The sequence below is a fragment of the Thermobia domestica genome, chromosome 5 (genome assembly GCF_964235325.1).
Source record: "Thermobia domestica chromosome 5, izTheDome1.hap1.1, whole genome shotgun sequence".
Taxonomy (NCBI): Eukaryota; Metazoa; Arthropoda; class Insecta; order Zygentoma; family Lepismatidae; genus Thermobia; species Thermobia domestica.
The window spans coordinates 197,455,627-197,480,462 of NC_137458.1; the positions used below are offsets into that span (position 1 = coordinate 197,455,627).

The 24,836-nt window shown below is 35.5% G+C and overlaps 1 protein-coding gene across 1 annotated transcript in view; it reads left to right on the top strand.

Annotated features, from left to right (window-relative positions):
- Window positions 1–24,836, top strand: part of Vta1 (vesicle trafficking 1) — a 128,305-nt gene that overhangs the window by 42,928 nt on the left and 60,541 nt on the right. The window contains exon 3 of the mRNA XM_081759550.1: window positions 8,606–8,787. Coding sequence (XP_081615676.1) covers window positions 8,606–8,787 — 182 coding nt within the window. The remainder of the gene's footprint in view (window positions 1–8,605; window positions 8,788–24,836) is intronic.

Here is a 24,836-nt window from a genome sequence, read left to right on the forward strand (position 1 = left end):
TCCCGTTCCTCTTGGGTCCGAATATTCGTCTCAGGATCTTGTTCTCAAATACTTTCAATCTATGTTCTTCCCTCAGAGTAAGTGACCATGTTTCACAGCCATACAAAACAACAAACATGATTATCGTTTTGTATATTTTAAGCTTGACATTCCTCGACAGAATTCGCGACAACAAGATATTTTGAACCGAATAGTAACACGAATTCCCTGCTTTTAGTCGACATTTAATTTCTCCGCGAATATGATTTTCGTCTGTTAATATTGATTCTAGATATTTGAAACTATCTACTTTATCAAAAGTATTATTTAATATTTTAACGCATCCATAATTTGCTGTATTCCGGTCCCGACGCACTTCCATGTATTTAGTTTTCTCTGCATTTCCTTCTAAACCCATGTCCCTGCAAGCGTTTAATAAGATCTCTGCATTTCTTTCTATTGTTCTCCTATCATCACCTATTAAATTTACATCACCAGCATATGCCGTAACCTGGTGAATACCGTTCAACTCTAGGCCCTGGTTGCTATCTTTGATTTTCCTTACAGCGTATTCCAGAATGAAGTTAAATAATAATGGCAACAACGCATCTCCTTGTTTCAAGCCATTTTTAACGTGAAAGCTCGTGGACAAAAATTTTCCTACCCGGACTTTACTTTGGGATTCATTTAAACATATCTTAGTTAATCTAATTAGCTTTCTCGGTATTCCAAGTTCTGAAGAAACGTTGTATAATCTTTCTTTCCTAACCGAGTCATACGCCTTTCTAAAATCAATAAATAGTTGATGTACCGGGGTATTGTATTCCCACTTTTTTTTTTTTTTTCAAGTATTTGGCGAATGATAAATATTTGGTCGATAGTTGATCGATTTCGTCTAAATCCGCACTGATAATCTCCAATAATTTCATCTGCGTAACGGGTCAGTTTTGCTAATAGAATATTTAAAAGGATTTTATAGGATGTTGACAGAAGAGAAATGCCTCGATAATTATTACAGTCAGTTTTGTCGCCTTTCTTGTGAATTGGAACAATGATTGATTCTTTCCAATCTTGTGGCAATTCTTCCTTGTTCCAGATAAGGAGAATGAGTTTGTGTATCTTGTTCCACAATTTTTCGCCTCCAGCTAAAATTAACTCAGTCGGAATTTCATCTACACCCGGAGATTTATGTTTCTTTAATTTCTTCATAGCGGTTTCTACTTCTATTCGGTTGGATTCTGGAATATACGGTTCTGCGGTGTGTATCTCCTTTTCTCCACGCACACTAGTTTTTGGTTGCCTGTTAAGCAAATCGTCAAAGAAATCTTTCCATCTATTTAAGAGGCTATCCGTGTCAGTGAAAACTGTACCGTCAGATTTCTTTAATATATAAGCACGAGGTTGATAGCCTTTCTTAAATTCGTTGATTCCCTTATACATGTCCCAGATGTTTTTATTTTTACTATTATCTTGAAGTTCCTTAATTTTAGCTTTCAGAAAATCACGTTTCTTTGTTCTACAAGTTTTGGAAGTTTCCCGCCTGATATCTGCGAAATTTTGTGTAGTTACTTCATTCGGATTTTGTAGCGATAGTAACTTTGCCTATTTTCTCTTTTCTGCTAGTTTAATGCATTCCTGGTAGAACCATGGTTTGTTCCTACGTATTTCCGCGTGTCCCAATTTTTCTTTTGCTGAAATTTTAATGCTACCTCTAATTTCAATCCAAGTATCCTCAACACTAGTGCACTTCGAATCTTCTAAAACCGAGAATCTATTCGAAACTTCAATCTAGTATTTCTCTTTTACCTGGCTCTCTTCTAATTTCTTTAAATTGAATCTCTCCGTTTTCGGACAATGAATATTACCTTTATTCAACGATAACCTCTGTCGTATTATCGCTGCTACCAGGTAGTGGTGAGTGTCACAATCAGCCCCTCTAAACGACCGGACATCAATTATGCTAGATTGCCTTATTCTATCTACTAAAACGTGATCAATTTGATTATGTGTTTTTCCGTCTGGTGATGTCCAAGTGTATTTATGAATGTCGCGATGTGGGAATTTTGTACTCTTCACGATTAGGTTTTTGGATGTTGCAAAGTTCACGAGTCTAACACCGTTGTCGTTACTTTCCTTATGCAGACTTTCGTTCCCTATAATCGGTTTGAAAATATCCTCTCGTCCTACCTTCGCATTGAAATCCCCTAATAGAATTTTCATATGGTATCGCGGTCTGTCAGTAACAAATTCAACCCGTTTAATTGCTGGTAATATACGTTTATGAACGAAAAACCCTGTTCCTAACTGGTGATTTTTATTTCCTTCCCCGTAAAAGAACGTAAAATTTCCGGAATTCACAGAACCATTTCCTTCCCACCTAACTTCCTGAACTCCTACTACGTCCATCCTGTATTTCTCTAACTCACTCGTTACGGATTTTAAGGCGCCTGCCCTATAAAGACTCCTAATATTCCATGTTCCAAATCTCATGTCCATTTTCTTTTGCTGAGGTCGTGCCAAGTTATCAGTCCTTGTCCGAGGCCTCTGTGAATATTTCTGAACAAGTGCCTTTTTTACAGGATGAGGTTGTTAGCCGTACCCAAACTCTCAAGCTGGAGGACCACTCCTAGTCGGCTGTCCGCGACTGCTTATTCAGTATATTCGCAGCTAACCTCTATATCTAGAGGCCTTCTCCTCGATCCGCAACCTGAAGACGCGCCATGCCGTGGTGACAGGAACCCACGTTACTGTACTGTCACTGTACTATGACTTATAAAAAACTGCACCGATATTACATGGAAGATGTGACACAAATGAAAGCATCTTTGTCTTCTGCAGTCAGTCCTACATAAGCCCTGGCGTATTTCGCTGTACCATGCTTGGTATTAATTTAGTAGCCATGGAATCACAAATACTGAAATTACACTTACAAAACAAAGTGTTCCTAGACGGGCATGAAACAAAGCGTACATTGCTGTAAACAATCGGCAATGTTCTGAATTATCACGGTACTAATAACGGATTCTTACCTCTAGTGAAATAATAACGTCCTTTCACGAAACTTTCCCGAAGCAAACAACACTGCACGTCGCGTCGTGGTGGGTTGTCTCCCGGAGTATTCGTCAAATTGAACTTGAACAAGACCGTAGCACATATTGGGGCGCATTTTAGCGGATTTCGTCGGAAAGTTCCCAGTACTGAACACTTGGTGTATTTAGCTGCACTAGCGTATATACCTGCAGTTACCCTATCTCACGTGTCCGGTTGTATCCGCTAATATTCGAAATATGTGAAATGTAGCAATTTGTATTGTCACTTGTTTATTTCATTATTTATGCATTTATGTCGATATCTTTGGTTTGTTAATAAAGTTCACATTAAAAATAAATATTTCAGGCTTATTTTAGAACAATTTTACACCTTATTACCAATAGGCAATTCAATGTGTTAAAATGTCGGGGGCTACTCCTTTTCTCCTTAGAATGTGAACCAATATTCGAATGTTTAACTTGCTAGATTTACTTTCGGAAAATACTTTGGACTCTTCAGTTAAGTACTAATTTGTGCAAAATAAAAAGTTGGGCGCCATTAAATTCCCCACCTGAAATTAGGGGAGGCAGTGCCCCTGTACATCTCGTTCCGTCTTGTTGCGCCACTACGAGTTCTATGATTCCTGATGCAGGCCTGACCGTGTTTTCAAAACTTTTGTATTCATCCACCACAGGCTGCCAGTATGGAACAGATAATTAGTCCCGAGTAAAGGTCAATAATGTGATCAGAGCAGCAGCAGTCACTTGTTCCACTCTTGAATCCAATTTATAAAATACGGTTATTTCCTTTTCCATCAATTCTACCTGATTTGCTGTATGTATGCGATGTGTATTGTTAAATCAGTGTACAAAAACATTTTTTTTTTCGCTACAAGTGAATGCTACAACAGGCCAACGAAAGATACAAAAATCGTACCAAAACAAACTACACGAAATCAATAGGTTCCATTCAAAAACAATGTCACAGGTAAAATATGGACGTTATCAATATGGTTGTGTAACATGCAGAAAACAACATTATAGATATTAATGTCCAGCTAGGGTTGCGCATTGTAGGAATTGCAACGAATATAATCCTTTTGCACAGTATTGTCCAAAAGAAGCACACGAATAGGTACAAAAGAAGAATCAATGAATAATCTGATGAAGGCATTCAGGTGGAAGACAAGACCTTCATCCTTACTGAATTACAACAAGCATTAGATGACATAGACGCAATTACGAATGTAGAAGGTGAACAAAACTTTAAATCAGTTTTTATGTTTTATGTTAAGCTCCATTCAGGTAGCCAATATAGAGACAAAAGTAATTCAGTTCTTTGTTTGAAATGTCTACGTGCATTACTAGCTGAGAAAAATGGCTGGGACTGGTGGTCTGATAATAGCAATTTTACAACAAATAACAGACGTAGATGCCAAACCGTAGAATTTAACGAAAAGTGTTTCCTGTAAAAATTGTTTCTTTTTCAATAGTGCTTCCAAAGAAATCGAAATTGATACCTTTTTCCATTTGAAATTTTGAAGTTGACCCCCTATAGTAGTATTTCCGCTACGCCACTGGATATGGAAGCATCACCATTTGATTCTTTACATACGATTTGGTAATTCAGTTTTTTGTTTGAAATGTCTACGTGCATTACGAGCTGAGAAAAATGCCTGGAACGGATGGTCTGATACACCCTGTATATAAATAAGTAGAGTCCGGATTTTTATGTAAAATCAATCCCCTAAATATGTACATAGATATGTAGCAACAATCGGTTAAAAATGTAGAAATATGTAATATTATATAAGAATATGTAATATTACATATGTTACATATTTATGAAAACGTAATATTATCACGCGTATGAGTATGCAATATTTAAACGAATTATGAAAATAAAAAGGACAATCTACTACACTTTATCCTGCTTAATGCAAGTCCCCCAATGAAGTGAAATGCTTGAACAGCTGAGACAGCCATACGTCACTGACGTGACTGATTGCAAGATAATAAAAATCAGACGCGAATGAAAGAAGATGTGAATCGGCTGGAGAGAAACAGGAAAGCCCCGAGAAAAGCAATGTATACGGCATTTGTACGTAAGAAATCTCATGTGGTGTGGTGTTGTCCCGTTCCAAATCTAGAACTTTTACACTAAATGCACATCCGTCACCACGGCCCAATCTTGAAATGAATTATACGCAATATACAAATTTAAATACTAATTATAAGACTAAATGTATTGCTTTATATATATTTATTTCATGCAGGGAAAAGCAGTCCTATATCTTTTAAACAACACCAGCTGAACTAAGATTGAAGAATATTTCCACTAATGAACATTTTTAATTTGAAATAAAGTACTTACAAAAGATATGCCTGCAGTTCAACTGTGTGTTGTTCCACAATGGGTTACAAGGTACATTTCCAAATGATCAGAAGTAAAATTTTGTCGGCGATCGGATAAAATATTCTTGTATGCAGAGAATCTACCTACATCACATGAGGTAACAGGAGCGTATTTCAACAGGGGTTGTAGTTGGGGAAAATATTGTCAGAGGGGGATTCTTGTTTCACCACTGAGAATCTCAAACACTGCCAATAGGCTGTCGTAACCCGGGTTTCTTTCCAGCACTGCATTTAGTTTCTTTCGAACTTTTTCTCGTACATCTCCACACACACCTTGCAGCAGTCTCTTTGCATCCTCTATGATTTCCATGGATTCCGGAAGAGGCCGCCCAAGAGTCTCTAGCTTTTTAATGCTTGTAGGTGTGTGTGGGTAGCCAACCAAAATTGCTGTCTATGTATGCGATATCACACGCTACTTTTGAGTCATTAAACAGTTTCTGAGCAATGGCAACTGACATAGCAGACTCCGATGGAAATGAATGAACGACAGGCTTAATTTTTTGAAAATGTTCATTGTAGAGATGTACTGCCTGTATCCAAGTGCCTCATCGCCTTAGCACAGGCTCCAGAAGAAGTGGCACGTCTGGCAGTTGATCTCTGTAAACCTGAACACGTTGTGGCGCCTTAACAAACATTTTTTTCGTGGAAGAAACTAGTTGATTTACTTCGCAAAATTGTCTCTCACCTCTTCAGCAACACGCTGAAGAGCATGGGCCATACAGGTGAAATGAATTAAGCGAGGGTAAAAAAACTGTAAGTGCTCTAGCCGCTTTTAACACGTACGCTGCACTGTCTGTATAGAGAACAAGTACTTTTTCTTCCTGAACTCCTCCCGGCCACAACATTTTAAGACATCGTTTACAAAGCGAGCAATCGTGGAATGATTCGTGCGTTCCAGCAATTTATTCGCAATAAGATAGGATTTAGATGGAGCATCTTCACTTAACTTTCCAATCACTAAATTTTCTACATAACGTCCCAAAACGTCTGTTGTTTCGTCCACAGAAATCCAAATATATGAACTACCTAGTTCTGCCCTAATTGTATCTATAGCTTCCCTATAACAAACTTCGAGATAACACTTTCGAAGAGTGGATTTGTCAGGAATTCGACGTCCGCAGTACTTCTCCAGAAAAGCACGGTATTTTGGCACTTGAACTTTGTTCCAAGGAATGTTTGCTGCTATCATTGCTTGGCACAAGTCTTTGAAAAAAACACTCACTGAAGTATCTTGATGCATTTGTGTCAAGAGTACTTGTTTTTTTGCAGTTCGCAAATTTTTATTTCTTGCATGGAGTGCACTTCGTACATGTTCTAACTGAGATTTCATTGAATATCCAATTTTTTTTATCACATACTTGGCACAACACCACTTTACCGTCCGTAGTAAACGCATCATCGATAGTTACCCACGACTGCAATTTCGCGGATAAAGTTGAGGCAGCCGGAGCCATTTCTAACTTCGACGGTCAATATAGAACACGTGCGTTTTGCAACTGCAATACTAGAGTACTGTCCTGTCATTCAGTTGAACAAGCGAAGTTCTTTGAAAGCTTAGGTTACCTGCTGTGATATTGCCATTGTCGCCAGCTTCTTGGAACGAACTCTTGCAGTAAATTCCTGGAAGCACACTAGCATACAGTTTTAACTTGTATTGCAGGATTTGCCTTCATCTTTTTTCCTGTCCGACCTCCGATAACAATCAAATAGACTTCATTTTAGGAATTTCCTGACCAGTCGCCTATCAGGCACGTGATCTGTCTTCCTCTAGAGTTGAGAATAAAGGGTGCTGCTAATGTACCCCGGAGGAAGGATTTTTTACTTGTTTCTTCTTATATTTCTTTTGTTATCGGCGAAAATTCTGCGAAACATGGTTTGACAAAAAAAAAAAAAAAAAAATCTCTTTTGGTAAAGAAACGAAAAGATAGATATTACAAAATTGAATCTAGATGCAAGCCTTGCACAGTTGGAGAGTTTATTTTTTTATTTTTAAATTAAAATTTCAGTAAACGCAAAATTTTAAGACAATTTTATGTAAAATAAAAAAAAAATGTAATATGAAACTTGAGTTAAAACACCCTACAGGTGTAAATCACAAACATTTAAGGATTTGACGAACCTACATATGAAGGAAAAATATGTAATTACATACAAATCCGGACATTATAAATAAGTAAGAATACTTTCAGATAGATTTCTTTCTTTTAAAAAACATCTCAGGCACACAAGTTCTACAGTTACATCCCAGTGACCGATAGACAGTTGCTCTCAAAGGTATTTTCAGCAAGTGAACAGTCACCCAGTTTACTGTATCAAGAATAGGCATGAAGCAGATACTGAAACAAGCAGGAGTGACAACAGCCTACACCTCTACGTGGTAGAGAGAGGACGCCTAAGCAACTAACGTACGTGGGGACTGAGGGTCACTCAAGATAAGGTGATACCCACTACCAAATGTCAACGGCCTTCTCAGAGCGCAAATGAATGGGTAGAGGTATAGGGCACCATCTTTCCCCTGAAGACTGAAACTTCTTCTAAAGGCGGAAGAATCAGTAATTATCAATGGCATGCAATTGTCAATGGCATGAAGATGGTAAAATCACTCTATTTAAGATCCAATTGAATATCTCGAAATTATGTGCGTATTAGCATTGAATCAAGGAATGAATTCCGAAAACCTTTTATATGGAGTGTATTAACCTATGGATGTTATGAGAAATAGAGGAATGTAAACTTGAGGCGTTGAAGAGGCGGTTATGGAGAAGATTCACGTAGACACAGTATTTTCATACAGAACACGTGGGAAGGAAGAATACTGGGCGAAAAACAAAGACGACGACGAAGAGCATATCTATAGAAGGTGATCAGTGAATTCACTGTTGAAATTATTTATGAATGAATGATCATGTATGAATGAAATTATTTTTGTGGTTATTACTTACTGCTCTATTATAACGTATGTGGGTATATATTTGGATATAAAAACGATAGCGAAAATATTAACTGTTCCCGTCAATTATTTTGATTTTCTTTTTGTTTTGTGAATATGTATAGGTCCATTTGATATCTAAATTTTGATTGCTATGTTGTTAATTTTTGTGGACATACAATATTGAAACCAAAACATTTTAATCTAAAAATTACATATTTGGTATAAAGGTATTAAAAATATTCTTTTACAGAAATGTAGTGAAAGCTTTTTATACATCGGGATTGCTGTATGATATTCTCCAAATGTTTGGAGAACTTACTGAAGAAGTAGCACACAATAGGAAATACGCAAAATGGAAGGCTGCATATATTCATAATTGCTTAAAAAATGGAGAGATGCCGATACCTGGACCAATGCCAGAAGACGATGAAGGTACGTAAACGATTGTGATATCCAATTATTGTGCGTACTTCTCTAGTCGAACCGAACTTAACAGTAAGTTGCTTGATAACTATTTACATCCGTTAAATCACTGAAAATCTTAGTTTAAGAAGATACATTTGATGCATAGTCAAGATATGATTCGCCTGAATATAAGTAATACTGTTACGTAAGTTTGATAATCTGTTCAATAAATTGCAACTAAAATTAATTGTCATTCATCAATACATGTTAATTTACAGAAAATACAGATATAATTCTTATGATAAATCCGTATATCTAGTAAAGTCTGAATAAATTGTCTCTATTTAGCTGTGCCTTTGCTAACTACAATACTAAAATCAGTCGAAAGAAGTTTATTACAAGGAACAGCATTTTTAAATATGAGTACACAAATCAGGAATTTATCTAGATATAATAAGACATGATTAAATATTATACGGGAAATAGCAGGTCGTCTGAGGAAAATACGTAGAAATCACAAATTACTCGCATACTACTAGTCAGTTGGAATTTCACTTTTGTAATCAGAAAATATGAAACCAAAAAGAAATGGAGAATCAATGAAGTAAGAGTAATTCTGTTGATGTTAGTTAACCTTATTAGAATTAGAACTAACGATCTCTTCATTAATCATGAGAACATCAGCAATTTTGATCATTGGACAGTTTGTCTGAACACTATTCAGACATAACAAATGAAACATAAAAATTATGTTGTGGTAATTGCTAAACACATATCAGGCGAGAGTCTCTTGGGGGAGGCACTTCTGCAGCGTGTTATCTTATATATTTTAAACAGGCTTATTTTCCCTTTTATAAGTTAAGTATTTATTTCTTTACAAAATGGAATTCCGTTCGCCATCCAAATTAAAAACACATACATAAAAGCAAACCATTTAGTCAAAATACTTAGTCCTTGTTAGTTTTTTGTCAATCATCGGTCTTTTTTAGTTTTGTCTATTTTTCGTCATATTTTTCATATCGTTACTTTCCTATTTCTGTCCTCTTTTTGTTTCTCATTCTGGTTCTCAACTTTAACGTGCTTTTCTTTGTAGTTTCTCTTTGATTCCTCACCGTGGTTTATTCCATTATGTAAGGATATTCTCGAACACATTATATTAAACTTTTTTTTCTTCTTCTTCTTGCTTTCACCTATTTGTCTTTAACTGAACTAATTTATAACATATTTGCAGTACTCACTTTTCATTTTAAAATCATTAATTATTTCGCGCTCTTAGGTTTTCACCTGTTTTTTTAATTATTATTATTATTATTATTATTATTATTATTATTATTATTATTATTATTATAATCATTGTAAACATTTTCACACTTTACACATGCTTTTCACACATTTCGATTTTGACACTCATCAATTTTACATTGGCGTTTGGTTCCTCACTTAATTATTCGAAAGATTAATAACCACTTGCTCTTTCCTACACATAAACTCAAAACCAAGAACTATTCATCTGTTTTACACAGCATTGAACTCAGACGAAACAGTGTTTACTAGACAAATACTAACATTTAAAGTATTCATCCAGTTCTTAATTATTGTTAGAACCTTTTATGTTTATTCTGGAACTTACGCCATTTCATTGAATTTTCTTAGTAGTTAATTTTAGTTATGTCGACAGTAGTTCCTTTTCTGCCATGTTCCTTATATGCATCAATGTGTTTTCACGTCTGTCGAAATTTCGTCTATTAAATATAATTTCCTTTATATCCAGTCCCTTGATTCTATTCCTCTCAGTTTTGATTTCTTCCAACTCTTATAAAGTCATTACAATTCCATAAAATATGTTCTGCGTCCTGAATTTCCCGACATTTATGCGTGTTATGAATATTAATATTTAACCATTTAAAGTATGACTTAAAGGGACTGTATCTCGAAAGATATCGCATAGTCTCTGTTTCAGTGTACCCAATTTTTCTTCCTGTATCCAGTATTTATATGTATGCTTTTAATTTAGAACTCTTTAATGTGTTTATGCATTCTTTGTTCCACTTTTTATCTGTTAGTTCATCATTCTCCGGTATCTTTTATTAAATTTCGATGATTTTTGTTATTGCTTTATATTTTATCCAGGACTTAAATTTTCTAGTATCAAAAGATGTGCTGGCTTTTCTAAAATTAATGTGTTTAGACTTTCAATTGGAATTATTCTTAAACTTTTATTAAGTTAGTTGTTATTAGAATTCCTCTTTGGACTGTTAACTGTTTTCTTTATTTTATCGTTTACGAATAACCAAAAATATAATTTATTATTGGCATTATCACTGTCTTATATAGGTTGATTGTTTTGTGAGGTAGTTTGTAGTTTTATCCACTAGTGCTAATAGTTTACGTCCAACCTTCTTTACTTCTTCTGTTTATTCTATTAGAGTAAAACCTGTTAACCTGGCCATCTCTCTAAGTTGGCCTCCTGCTTATCTTGGCCTGGTTCGTCTTGAACCTGCATTTTCTCATAAGATATTCATTACTTATTACTCTGTAAGTTGGCCACCTGTCTATCTTGGAAGTTGGCCGCATTGAAGCAGTGTTTACCCTATGATGATAATGATAAATTTACCTGCGTGTCTTGGCCACGTAAAATACCGTTTTGTTATTTTTCTTAACTCTTTCGTATTCCCCATATGGGAGGCAGATGTTCTGTATTTGTAACTGAAGACAAAGAGGCTTGGATTCCCACGATTTGTTCTTAAAGATCAATGGCCAGAACACTACCCTGATAAATGGATGTTAAAGGTAGATGTGAATAAGAAAACCACGTATAGGAATTCAGAAAATAGGTGCACGTATTTATTTATCCTGTCTGTTTTGGTAAAAACATTAGCTATATCGGCTCCTTTCATTATTGGGAGCTTTAATAATTCTGGAAAATTTTCAAGGTTAAAGCTAACCATCTGAATTGTCAACTATTGGTATCTGACGGCTTGTCGAAAGGTAGCGGAGGTTTTCTTTTACTCCGAGGGAAACACTTGTAGCTTATTAAACGTACTGTAGTCTTTTTCTAGCACTGTATATTGTTATGATTACTCTATATACATTATTTAAAAGTAGCTGTCGTGCCATTGCTTATTAAAATTTTACAATAAAGTAATACTAGAAATCTTATTCTAAAAATACAACAATCACACATGTTTTCTGTAAGTTGGCCAGCTGTCTAAGTTGGCCACTTTTCACTAGAACCAATGGTGGCCAACATAGACAGGTTTCACTGTATATGCTTTTTAAAATTTAGATTCTCATCAATCTATAGTCCCAAGTACTTGAAATTTTCTACTCTTCCAACGTTCTTCTTTTCTATTTTTAGAATAGAATTTATATTTAATTTAGCTCCGAATATTGTATATTTGGTCTTTGTTCCTAAAAGTTTTAATTTATATATATATTACCCCAATTTAATAGTTTTGTAAAGTGTTGTTTTCTTTTATTTCAATTTCTCTTAATGATCCATGTATTACAGTTATTATATCACCTACGTAACCTATTATATGTGCTGTTTTTTCCATGTTTTCCAGCATTTCTAAACAAGGGTTATCACTATGCCTTACATTGTGGGACTATAAAGAAAACTCTGTGGACAATCTTTATATATATATATATATATATATATATATATATATATATATATATATATATATATATATATATATCTGGTAGTTGTAGTTTTACTTTTCTGTCTGAAGAGTACTTTTTCATTGTTTCGTATACGGTGTTATTAATTTTAATTCTTTGTAATTAATTGTAGAGGAATGGTCACTACAGGTTGTCGAAAGCGCCACTTACGTTTATAAATATTGTTATGTGATATTTGTCAGTCTTTCCTAGTTCTGCTAATTCCAGAAATCTTCAAAGTAGGGTACAAATAGCAATTCAATGCTACCTTTTTTTACCTCTCAAAATCCTTATGACCTTCAAACTCATACATATCCCCCTTTTTGTTCTATTTCCCCTAAGTTTGTTTCGTGTTTTTCCTTTAAATCCAAATATTTCTTGAGTCTGATCTTCTGAAATAGTATATTGATATAATTTACGCGCTTTTCCACATTTGTTTTTTAATCATCTTAATTCTTCGTTCGAAAATATACTTTTTTGAACATTTGCATTTATTATTTTAATTTTTGTTGAAATCTTTATTGCCTTGATTGTTTCTTCTGTTTTCTCTGCTATTGCTTCTATATACTATTGGAAATTTCATGACGGCCTTAGGGTGAGGTCCAGAAACTTGACCTATTACCCTTCTCCGCCCATTACATGGTAGTGAAACAGATATTTTTTCCGAAATCCGATGTTGCCAACAAATTCGAACTCCATGACAGCTCTCAGCTAAAATAGGAGGGGGTGAGTAAAAACTGATCTCCGTTACTTGAGTAAGGAATGGAATGTTTTAAATGTTTTGGCGAAGAAAAAAGTCCTGCGTGCTGCGAGTCCTTCGTGTTGTTTTCTTATTTGACACTTCAACAGAATATCTTTCTTCTTCCGTTAAGAAGGAGCGAACCATATTTCCTGCCAGTTGGTCAATGTTTGTTCATCTCCCTGTTCTCTATATAGAAAGAATGAAATAAACAAAGAAGGCAAGAAACACATTTTGGACTGTGCATTTTTTTAAAAGATAAACATGAATGCATCTATTGAAAAAAAAAAAAAAAAAACACGAGGAAGATTTTAATCTATATAAAAGTATCTTCAATTCTAGTCGAATAATAATATCTGAAATGCATGATGAAGAAGTAACTTTCTCATTTACATAATAGATAAGGCAACAAGATATCAAAAATTTACAAACAGTGTATTTCAATTATATTTTACATTTTATTAAATTACATTATTTTTAATTATTTTATTACATAATTACACTATATTTTACATCGATTATTTTTATAGAATTCTTCACTAGAACATAGGCCGTCTAAATTAATTTTCTTTTACTGAGTTTTCCTCATGACACCGGAAGAACATAGGCATAATATTAAATTTTCTTCTTTCTCTTCGGTATTTGACAGTGTTATGTATAGGCCACGGGGTTTAGATCGAGTTACCCAGGATGACCATGGTTAGTTATTAGCGGAACAACTATTCTCATCTATTATATTATTATTATTGCTGAGAGGTATTTACGTATTTAATAGTGATCTAGGTATAGTTTGAATGAATTTTAACATTATAATGAGAAATGGGGAAATATTTTGGAAAGGATGCTGACAAATAATAAGTAAAAGGTAGTATCTCACAATTCGTTTGAGAGGAAAACGAAAATCGTGGACAATTCTGTCAAGATTTCTCGTTGCATAATTCTGTAAACTTTCCAATTGTAATGTGAAATTTAGCACCAGGAAATATTTATTGTTTTACTATTATAGTTAATGTAATATGCTTTGTTCCGGATTGATTCCCGATCAAACACAGAATTTTCAGTTTTTAATCTACATCTTTAGATAATTGAATTAAGAAAGAGGGAACCTTGGCCTAGAACAACAATAAAGAAAGCAATGTGATAACCACACATGACACAACTTGCCTTCGTTGTAACATTAAATTATTATTTTTATTACCGCTAATCATAAAATTATTTATTAACTGGCTGAAGAACCGGCGTTCACGGGAAGAGTAGATTTATGGAGAATATTTGAAATGTTAATCATATTTGAACCCTTTTTTCGCATTTAGGTATTTAAATGGAAATTAAATTATAAAAGGTTAGGCCACCCAAGTGCTATTTTCAAAAATTGATTTTAAACTGTTTAACAGCTTTTGACATATTCTATATTTGAACCCTTTCCCCCTAGGATACGCCTTTAATGAAAGTGACATGAAAGAAATCCGACTCCAGTCAACTGTTACCAACTTTGCAAAATCCATTTGAAACAATCTATCCGTTTTTCTCATGATGATGACAAATAACATCATTTTAAGTGTGGAGGACACATACCTCTTAGGAAACTCATTATAATGAAAGAGACCTGGAAAGCCCAGTTTGAGCCAAGTGCTAATGTTCCAAAATTCTTTCCAAACGGCTCAGCAGTTTTCTCGTGATGATGAGAAGATAGTCTCGATTGTCTTCTTTACAAAATTTTCTTTTTACTTTCGAGTGACGATAGGAAATAAGAAAGTATAGAAATCATGAAAAAAAATTAGATTTAAACGGATTTGTACGTTAGATGATCCCTACATGTCTCAAAACGGAGTTCTGTTCGTCCCAGTGAAAATATGTTCGGTTGCCTAGAGGGCATGTCTACGGTTCAGCGTATCGAGACATAATTTTAAAATTAAGGTTTTTTACAAGATTCTCTAGCGTCATTTTCCAATTTTCTTAACACCTCTAAAACTACGAGTAGTTTACTGAAAGATGAAAATCAAAATTTGTCTCAAACTACTCAAACTCAAAAACTATTCTAACGAATTTCTTTTCGTGTTTCATAAATCATTTGGTAGAGCGTTCACCTCCGGTGCTCAGGATCCCTGGTTCGATCCCAGCTCGCGCCGTGTGGACTTTGTGGTGGACAAACACCGTGCTCGTGGGTTTTCTCGGGGTTCTCCCGTTTCCTCCCACTTTCTTCATTCCACCATTTCATGCATTTCTCATCTTCACCGTCTCCTTTAGCCTAACCGGCTTATGCGTGGGACGTAAAACTTAAAACATCAGTAGCGTAGACAGGATGTGTGTTTGGGGGGGACAAGTGCTGTTATAGGTACATATAGAGGAATTACAAACAAAAATATATATAAACATAAAATATATAAAAAATTACAAACATCAAAGTACCAAAGTACATTGTCGGACCTCTTTGGGGGGGGCTTCCCCCCCTTCCCTACGCCACTGGGCAACATGAGATCAGAAATTTATGAATAATGTATTTTAATTATATTTGGCATTTATTACATTATATTCAATTACTTTATTACATAATTACATTATACGCGTATTACATCGATTATTTTTATAAAATTCTACACCAAAGCATAGGTTGTCCTAATTAATTTTCTTGCATTATATGCGATGTGGCCGTGTACTTAAAAATCTTTTATTTCTTTTTTTTTTTTTTTTTTAAACTAGCATTAACACAAAATAGAGCATGTACCTTTCGTTTGCGAGGGGGAGAAAAGAGCAAAATGGAATCCCAAATCCACGGCAAGGGGGAAAAAGAAAGAGAGGAAAGTGACCTCTTAAACCCACATGTGTAAGTCATAAATCAGAGTATAACAGAGACCCAAAACTATGGCAACGTTGGTGGATACACATTTACTTACAATGTCACTAGTAAGGGGATACGAGTGTTCGGACATTGCCGAAACCACCCACGGAGAGTTTTCTTGTTCTTGCGACGAGATTACCACTGTTTTCATGTATTTGCGGATAATCTGTTCGTACTCCAGAATTTATCCCAATTTTATATGTGTCTTTGTTTCATTAAGTGATTTTGTTTGGATTATATTTTATGATTTTGCTTTCATATTGTTCATCATTTTCTTTCCTTACGTTTTTTATATTGAGATGTATTACACTATAATCACTATTCGTTGCAGAATATTGAGCACTCTCCAATTTTTAAATTTTATTTGCAATATCTAATGTTGATCGAACCCGAAAAAAACGTTATAATTTCCGAACAAATGTACATAAGAAAATGAAATTCACAATACACGTACCTTGTTTCATGCTAAATACGAGAAAGGGTTGAGCAGAAGCGCACACGTAAGAACAAAGACGATAGATGGCGCCAGGGGAAGTGCTGCTTGGCGTGGTGCGCGTGCGTTAGTGTAACTCGAGTCGCTGCATCGCGAGGATGGTTCTGTACACCGTACAGGAACGCGTGTTCATTGTTAAAAAATATTGGATATCGAGATTGTATCAGACCGTTCAACGTGAATTTTGCCGTGAATTTGGATGCCGTAAAGGACCATCAAAATCATCAATACGTCATTTGGTGAACAAGTTCGAAACAACAGGAACGTTGCTTACGGGACATGGAGGCGCGCGTCCACGGATATCCGAGGAGACAGTACAGAATGTGCGGCAACGTCTTTTGCAGTCCCCTAACAAGAGCCTGCGTCGATTATCACAAGAGGTAGGGATGTCAAAGTCAACTGTGCAAAGAGCCGCCAAAAGAGCCAAGCTGTTTCCATATCGCGTTTGGGAAAAGCGCGTGATGTATTGTCGTTGGTTGCAAGCTTTGTTGCATGACAATCCAGGAATCCTAGACTATACTTGGTTCACAGATGGAGCTTGGTTCCATCTCTCCGGTTATGTGAACTCGCAGAATACTCGGGTGTGGGCCGCCGAAAATCCGCATGTGTACCATGAGATTCCACTTCATCCCTTGAAGGTGGGAGTTTGGTGTGCAATTTCCCGGCAGCGTATCATTGGACCCATCTTCTTTGAAGATACAGCAAACACACAAGTTTACTTATACATCTTCAGTGAATTTGTGAATCAGCTGGACGATCAAGAACTGCGTCGCGGTTATTTCCAACAAGGCGGAGCAACATGCCATACTTCCAACGTGGCCATGGCAGAAATTGAGTCCTTTTTTGGTGACAGGATAATCTCCAAAGGATTGTGGCCGCCAAGATCCCCGGATTTGAAACCACCTGATTTCTTCTTATGGGATTTTCTTAAAGGTTGTATCTACAGAAACAACCCACGATCACTGCAAGAGTTGCGAAACAACATTGAGAATGCGATTCATGAGACCACACCGGAGACTCTACATCGGACTTTTCACAATATGGAACGCCGTGTACAAACATGTCTTGACGTCCAAGGAGGATCTTTCAGCACCTGCTGTGACGGTCATGTATTCAGCATGAAACAAGGTATGTGTATTGTGAATTTCATTTTCCTATGTATATTTGTTCGGAAATTATAACGTTTTTTTCGGGTTCGAAAGCTAGTGGGACGCACTGTATTACGTTTATGTTAGATTCTTGTCTCCTTAGCTATTTTTGTGTGTTGGTGGGTTTCCTTCTCTATTAATAATCCCGAGGTTTTTCGTTATTGATAATTCCAAGATTTTTCCATTACTAAGTTCTAATTTCTCCCCTCTTCGTCCGTGATCTTACTGTTTCAAATAACCGATTTCGCGGCGTCGGCATCTGTACGTTTAATTACATTTTTGTGTCTATATTTCTCTTATATTTTCCGTACATTTTCAAGAAATGATTCAATTGGTAGAGTAAACTGACAATAGGAGTTCATTAATACAAAATATTTCATATTCGAAATTCTGTGTTTTCATATTTCTTCTTCTCTGTATTACAACTGTCATATTTTTTTTTTTTTTTTTTTTTCATTGTTTAGATTTCCTATTTTACCAGCTTCAGCATATGTTATTTCTCCATTTGCCATACTTGTAATTTATTTTTATTTTTTAATTTTGTGTGTGTGTGTGTGTGTTTTAGGTTCTTGTACGATAATTAAATCTGTTTTTCGCCTCGGTTGTGGTTCTTGTACGATAATTAAATCTGTTTTTCGTTTCGGTTGTGTATTTGATTTCATCATTTACATTAATTGATCTATTCGTCTTTTTTTGCATGATTTTTATCGTATTTTCGTGTCTCGTCTGTACTATATTCAGTTAACTTCGTATTTCTTATAGATTCATGGATGAAACGCTTTTCTGTACTACTGTGACTAATCTGTTTCGTGATCGTATACCATCCTGCCATATTGTGACACCGAATCCTCCTGAATTCTCTTTAGTTCTAGTGAATTTCTCCTTCTTTCGTATACCTTTGTGACTAATTTTTCTAATGTCTGCCATCGATGGCAAGTCATTTGACTGAAGCACTATTTCATCTCCATTTTGTAATTTATGGGAAAACTGTTGTTTTTCAAAATTCTATACAGTTTCTCGCAAATGTGTTAATGCTGCTGTTAACATTTTCGGTTCTTCTAATCTTAATGGTATGTATATTTCTGTGTTCTCATATTAACTTTGTGTTCATTTCATTCATTCAGGTTAGTTTGCTATTGTCATTTTTTCCACCTTTTCCGTTATTTTCCAGTTATTTTCCAGTTTGTTCTTTTTCATCATTTCTCCCATCTTTTTTAGTTATTGAATGTTCCAGGTCTTGTTAACTTTTATTTGATTATTGTGCACTACTGTTTCAATACTTTCTTTTCCCACACATTCTTGACTAACACATCTTGGTTTTTATCCTCTTATCTACTATTATCATTTTTATTGTTATATTCTTCTTTAAAAAAGATCCTAGCAATAAAAATGAAAGTCAGGAGATTACCCCCTCCCCGAAAAACATAAATAAAACTAAGTCGGGAAATTGGAGACATTAGAATTAGGAAACCGAGGACCGCTCATACCGAAGCTGATAGCGTTAGCGACTATGCTATACGGGGCCACCTGAGGCTATACCGAATGGGCATGTTCCATTAGCCTACTGGTGGTATGGGTGTTAGCGACTGCCCTAGGTTTTTCAAATAAGTTTGAACATGATTAGTTCAGTGGTTCTAGTGGCGAGGTTGTCTTCACGCGAATTAGCAATACTGTTTCTACTAGAAATAATAAAGAACACTTATTACTAGTATTTTTTTTCTAGTGAAATTGAAAGTACAGTTTTTTAAAGTTAAACTTTAATGTGGTAAGTTCGCTAGTTCTAATGGGTGAAGTTGGACTCACATTAATTAGCAGCATTTTTTGTGGTAATGACAATGGACCACAGATTTGTTCAACAGTTGAATTGAAAGCACAGTTTTTAAGGATTAGTTAAAACGTGATTGGTAAAGTGGCTGGGCCTTCCCCTAGAATTTCATTACTGTTTTGCTAGAAATAATTGAGCAGTTATATATATATATATATATATATATATATATATATATATATATATATATATATATATATATATATATATATATAGTTTGAATGTGATCGGTTAAGTGAGTGGGGCTAACTCCGAAAGTTGGCAACACTGTTCCTAGTAGAAATAATAGACCACAGTTTTTGGTTAGTGTTGAAGTTGAAAGCACAGGTTGTTTGACCTAAGTTTGGACGTGATCTGTTGAATGGCCGGATTTAGCGAAAAGCCAGCCCCGTCCAACTTGTTATTCACTTTTCTCCTAAATTGAGAAACACAGCGTTTGATAATATTTGTATCGTAAAGCACAGGCTTGTAATCACACAGAAAAATGTGCTTAATTGGGTGAGGTCAGCTTCACTCAAGTCACGACAAAGCATGTTGTGGAAAACTCTTTTCAGTGTTACCCTCTTCAATTATTTTCAATGCGGGATTATGGGCACAAGGTGGGTTAGTGGTAAAGCGCATACGTCTGGCATTCCTGGTAGAGCGCTACTCTCTGGTACAGTGAGTCCCTGGTTCAATCCCCGGCCAAGTGTGTTTATGGTGAAGAACATGTCTGTGAGATTTCTCGAGGTACTTCCGTTTTCTCCCAGTTTATCATTCCACAAATTCTTCCATCATCATTCACTTTCCTTAATCATCCGTCTCCCTTGCCTAAAGGACATAATCGTTGGATGTAAGTGAAAGATTTCATTTCATTTCATTTTCAATGTAGAAACGTTTTGAGCATCTGCTCCGTACTTTGTGTAGGTCCTCTTGGTCAAAGCGTAACTGTTGGTGCGGATGTACTCTTGTCACAATAAATATAGGTTGTTGCAACGTATAGTCCATAGCTGCTCAGGTATTCAGCGTCTTTAACGAAACAAAGACAGTTCATGATATTCTCCTGAACAACATATACAATGTTAATATTGTAACATTACGAAGAACTTATTGAAACATTCCAAAAAACGAATACTGAAACCTCTGATGCCTTGCCTCTATTCACTGTGTCCTATGATTACTGCGGATGGCAAAAGAAACCAACGTGATAACCAAGCTCGGTAATCGAACTTGGAATACGTTCAGCACCCATGCATTGACAGCTTCGCTAATGTCAACCTGAATGCATACAAAGGTATCAATACACAAATGCTGTTTTCCTGCAATCTGTGATGCGATTCAAACAAAACGAAGTTTTGTTCCAACGTCACCACAAATAACCGCAATAAACCACTATATTAGAAATTATGAATTGAGTAGTTATAGATAAAACATACTACGACGAACTATTACGCACATAACATGCACAGAGGAGAAATCCTGAATTAAATACACACATGATCCAATTTACTATACTTGTATTGTGTAGACTCTTAGCTTTCGACATACTTACACAAAGGTTTTAAAAAATTAATTGAAAAAGAATAATAAAAATTGAACACCACACACACGCAGGTCTGTATATTATGCACCATCTTTTAGGATAGAGTATCGCTCTTCCCACTTCTCTAAAGAAGCCCCTCCCATAGGTTTGGAACCCAGGCGTCAAATGACATCTCAAACTCCTCACAACATACGAATTTTTATTCACTTTGTTTGTACACCTACTTTCATTGGCTGAAGCATAATCATGACGTGTAAGAAAGGTATGTGAGAATACGTTACCAGAATAGTTTAGGGATGGCCAAAATATCCGGATAAGAAATTATCCGGTATCCGTTTTTGAGGAAACGGATAATGTCCGGATGACGGATAACGGATAATATCCGGATGACCGATAACTGATAATATCCGGATAACGAATAACGAATAATATCCGGATAACGAATAACGAATAATATCCAGATAACACATAACGGATAATATCCGGATTATGGATAACGGATAATATCCGGATGACGGATAACGAATAATATTCGGATAATATCCGAATTACGGATAATATTCGGATGATAGATAATATTCGGATAATGGATAAAGGATAATGTCCGGATAAATGATAATGTCCAGATGCTTTTTTAATATTCGGATAACGGATAATATCCGGATGACAAATAACGATTATGTCCCGATAGTGAATTATATCTAACTTACGAATAACGGAGAATATTTGCGTCACGAATAACAAGATAATTATTGATTATCTGGAAATTAATTATTGCTGACTATAAAATAATTGTGAGATTGCCTTGTTCGGGTTTTTTACAATTGGTTAATAAATTCAATTTGTTTATTACAAGAAATATAGGATAATAAGTTTCAGAATATATTGTGCGTGTTTGCATTTTAACCGCTTAAAAGTTGTAGGAAATAAGGAAACAAAATATGTATTTAATCAATTGTAAGTGAAAAATGAAATATATCTGTTTACAACTCACTGTTATGCCGTGTAGCCTGTACCGTAAAACATTATTAATGAAAGGGAATGACTATGAAGTGATTTAGTGGAATAAAGAAACGGAAAAATCCCGACATAACCCGTAGAAGCGACATTGACCAGACAAGCTAACATGGTCTGATAACCAGAGATCTCTTCCAATAGTCTATCACTGAGTGATTTTGTCCCCATTCTTTGAGTTTAATTAATATCGTCATTTCGCACCCAAGCCAATTCATGGCCCGACTTATACATTATCTCACTTATACATGCTAATTACTTCCTCAATGTGATTTTTTTTAATAAATGGGCAATAGTGTTGTCCACGATGCAGGAAATATCTTATCTCGTCTCGAAAATGAGACGGATGTCGTGACGAGAAGTAGATTTTCAAATTTGAGACGAGTCGTAAATTTTCTGTAGTTTCGTGGGCTATAATAGTTCATCCAAGTTTTAGGTCTCAAACAATGTTTTATTGTTACATGATTTGTAATATAGAAACTATAAGTTCATGGGGTGATTATACGAACAAAATGAAGAGCATTAATAAACGTTTGAAGATATGCAAGTCACTATACAATATACTGTAATAATAAACATATTTAAATGTTGTTACATTTTACTCTTTGAGGAGTTCTAGCGGAGCGGAAGGCTATTGATCAATTCTTTATTAAATTAAGAAACCAACAGAACATATATTTTCTACATAAATTACAAAACGAGACAAGAAAAATCGAGACCAGACGAGAAAAAATTCCGAAAATCGAAACGAGACGACAGTTCTACAATGGATCTCGAGACAAGAAGAGAAGACGAGAAAATATTATTTTCTGTTTCGTCTCATTTATGAGCAACATCAATGGACAGACACATTGTCCATTCGTAGATATGTCATCCAATAATACAAATAGCGTTGATACCAAGTGCACGTGGCCTCAACCTCACGAACTGATCGTGAGTTTATTGAGCGTGATGTCAAGATCATGATGTAAGTATAAAGTCGTGTGAGTAATGTCGAAAGGATGTTCTAAGTGTGAGGTCGAATGTGATAGATGTTAATGTTGTGAGTATGAAGTTAAGTGATCGTGTGGTCGAAAAGTGTTATGAGCGTGATCTCAATTGTCGAAGTGGTGTGAGTGTAAGGATGAATGTGTGTAAAGTCGCTCGAAAGGGTGTTGTGAGTGTGATTTTTTAGTTATGTTGTAATCATGATGCTGAGCAAGCGTAATGTCGAAATGATATTATGATTTAATGCGTGTGAGGTCAAGTAAGTGTAATGTTGGATTAATTAGGTAAGTATAAAATTAGTAGTATTGGCACGATACGCACGAAAAATAAGATTTTCTCGTCTTGTCTGGTGAAAGTGTTGTCTTGTGTCGACAATCAAAGATTTTTCTCGTCTAGTCTCGATTCTAGAAAAACTTCTCTCGTTCTCGTAAACTTACACATAAACTTTATGAAGCTCATTCGTGACTATCAGTTAGCGTACGCGCCTTTGGCGTGGGAGATCAGGGTTAGATTCCCGGCGGGAATTCATGTGGTTCGGATTCCACTTTAATCAGTAGGTTCCATCTCGTATAGCCTCGCTGCTGAAAGCGACGTTAAACTTAAACTCAACTAAATTTTATGCCCTGATTTTGTTTCTTAATTTCATCTAGAAGTTATCAGAATCTTTCCGTGTCAGACAGGTTCACGTTCAGGAAGGGTAGATCTATCTAGGTAACAACATTTAAGCCATATTTATTATTAAAGTATATTATATAAGACTTATGAATGTTTATGTACAGCAAATTATGGACACGTTAAAATATTAAATAATACTTTTGATAAAGTGGATACTTTCAAATATCTAGGATCAATATTAACTCACGAAAATGATATTCACGAAGAAATTAAATGTCGACTAAAAGCATCAGGGAATTCGTGTTACTATTCGGTTCAAAATCTCTTGTCGTCGCGAATTCTGTCGAGGAATTTGAAGGTTAAAATATATAAAACGATAATCATGCCCGTTTCTCTGTATGGTTGCGAAACATGGTCGCTTACTCTGAGGGAAGAACATAGACTGAAAGTATTTGAGAACAAGATCCTGAGACAAATATTCGGACCCAAGAGGAAAGGGAATGGGAAATGGCGGGTACTTTATAACGAGGAACTACATAATTTATACGGTTTACCCAACATTGTTAGGGTCGTCAAGTCTAGGAGGCTTAGGTGGGCAGGTCATGTGGCTGGAATGAAAGAAAGTAGAAACGCTTTCAAAGTCTTGTCTGGAAGACCAATCGGAAGACGACCATTAGGAAGACCTAGGCGCAGATGGGAGGACAATATTAAGATGGATCAGGATAGAAGTCAGAGCTTTTGTGAAAGCGGTATTGAACCTCCGGGTTCCACAGGCCATAGAGTTAGTTAGTTAATCGTCGAAACAAGCTAGGTTATCACTACTGTTCTATGGCCTATATCTGGTCCACCCAGAGAAAAAGTAGAGCGTTGTTCCTGATTGCAGACATGTATCCCACTTCATCTAACCTGAAATAACCTCAGTACTATCCTGTTCTTATAGTTAGTTAGTTATATAAGACTTTTGCATCTTTAAAGGTTGATAAATGATCTTCATGGTGTTCGTGCAATCACTTTATCAATTTTTAGTTTTATGCTATGAATCATGTAACAATAAAGCAGTTTTTGAGATCTAAGACGTGGGTGAATTCGAGTTCCCCACGAGATTAATTATGTTTCTCATCTCATCTCGAAGTTAAAAAATAGGTATTAACCTTCTCGAGACGAGAATGGAAACAAAAAATTTCTCGCACTTTGTTGTGAATTGTGAGCGTGATGTTAGCATTGAACGTGA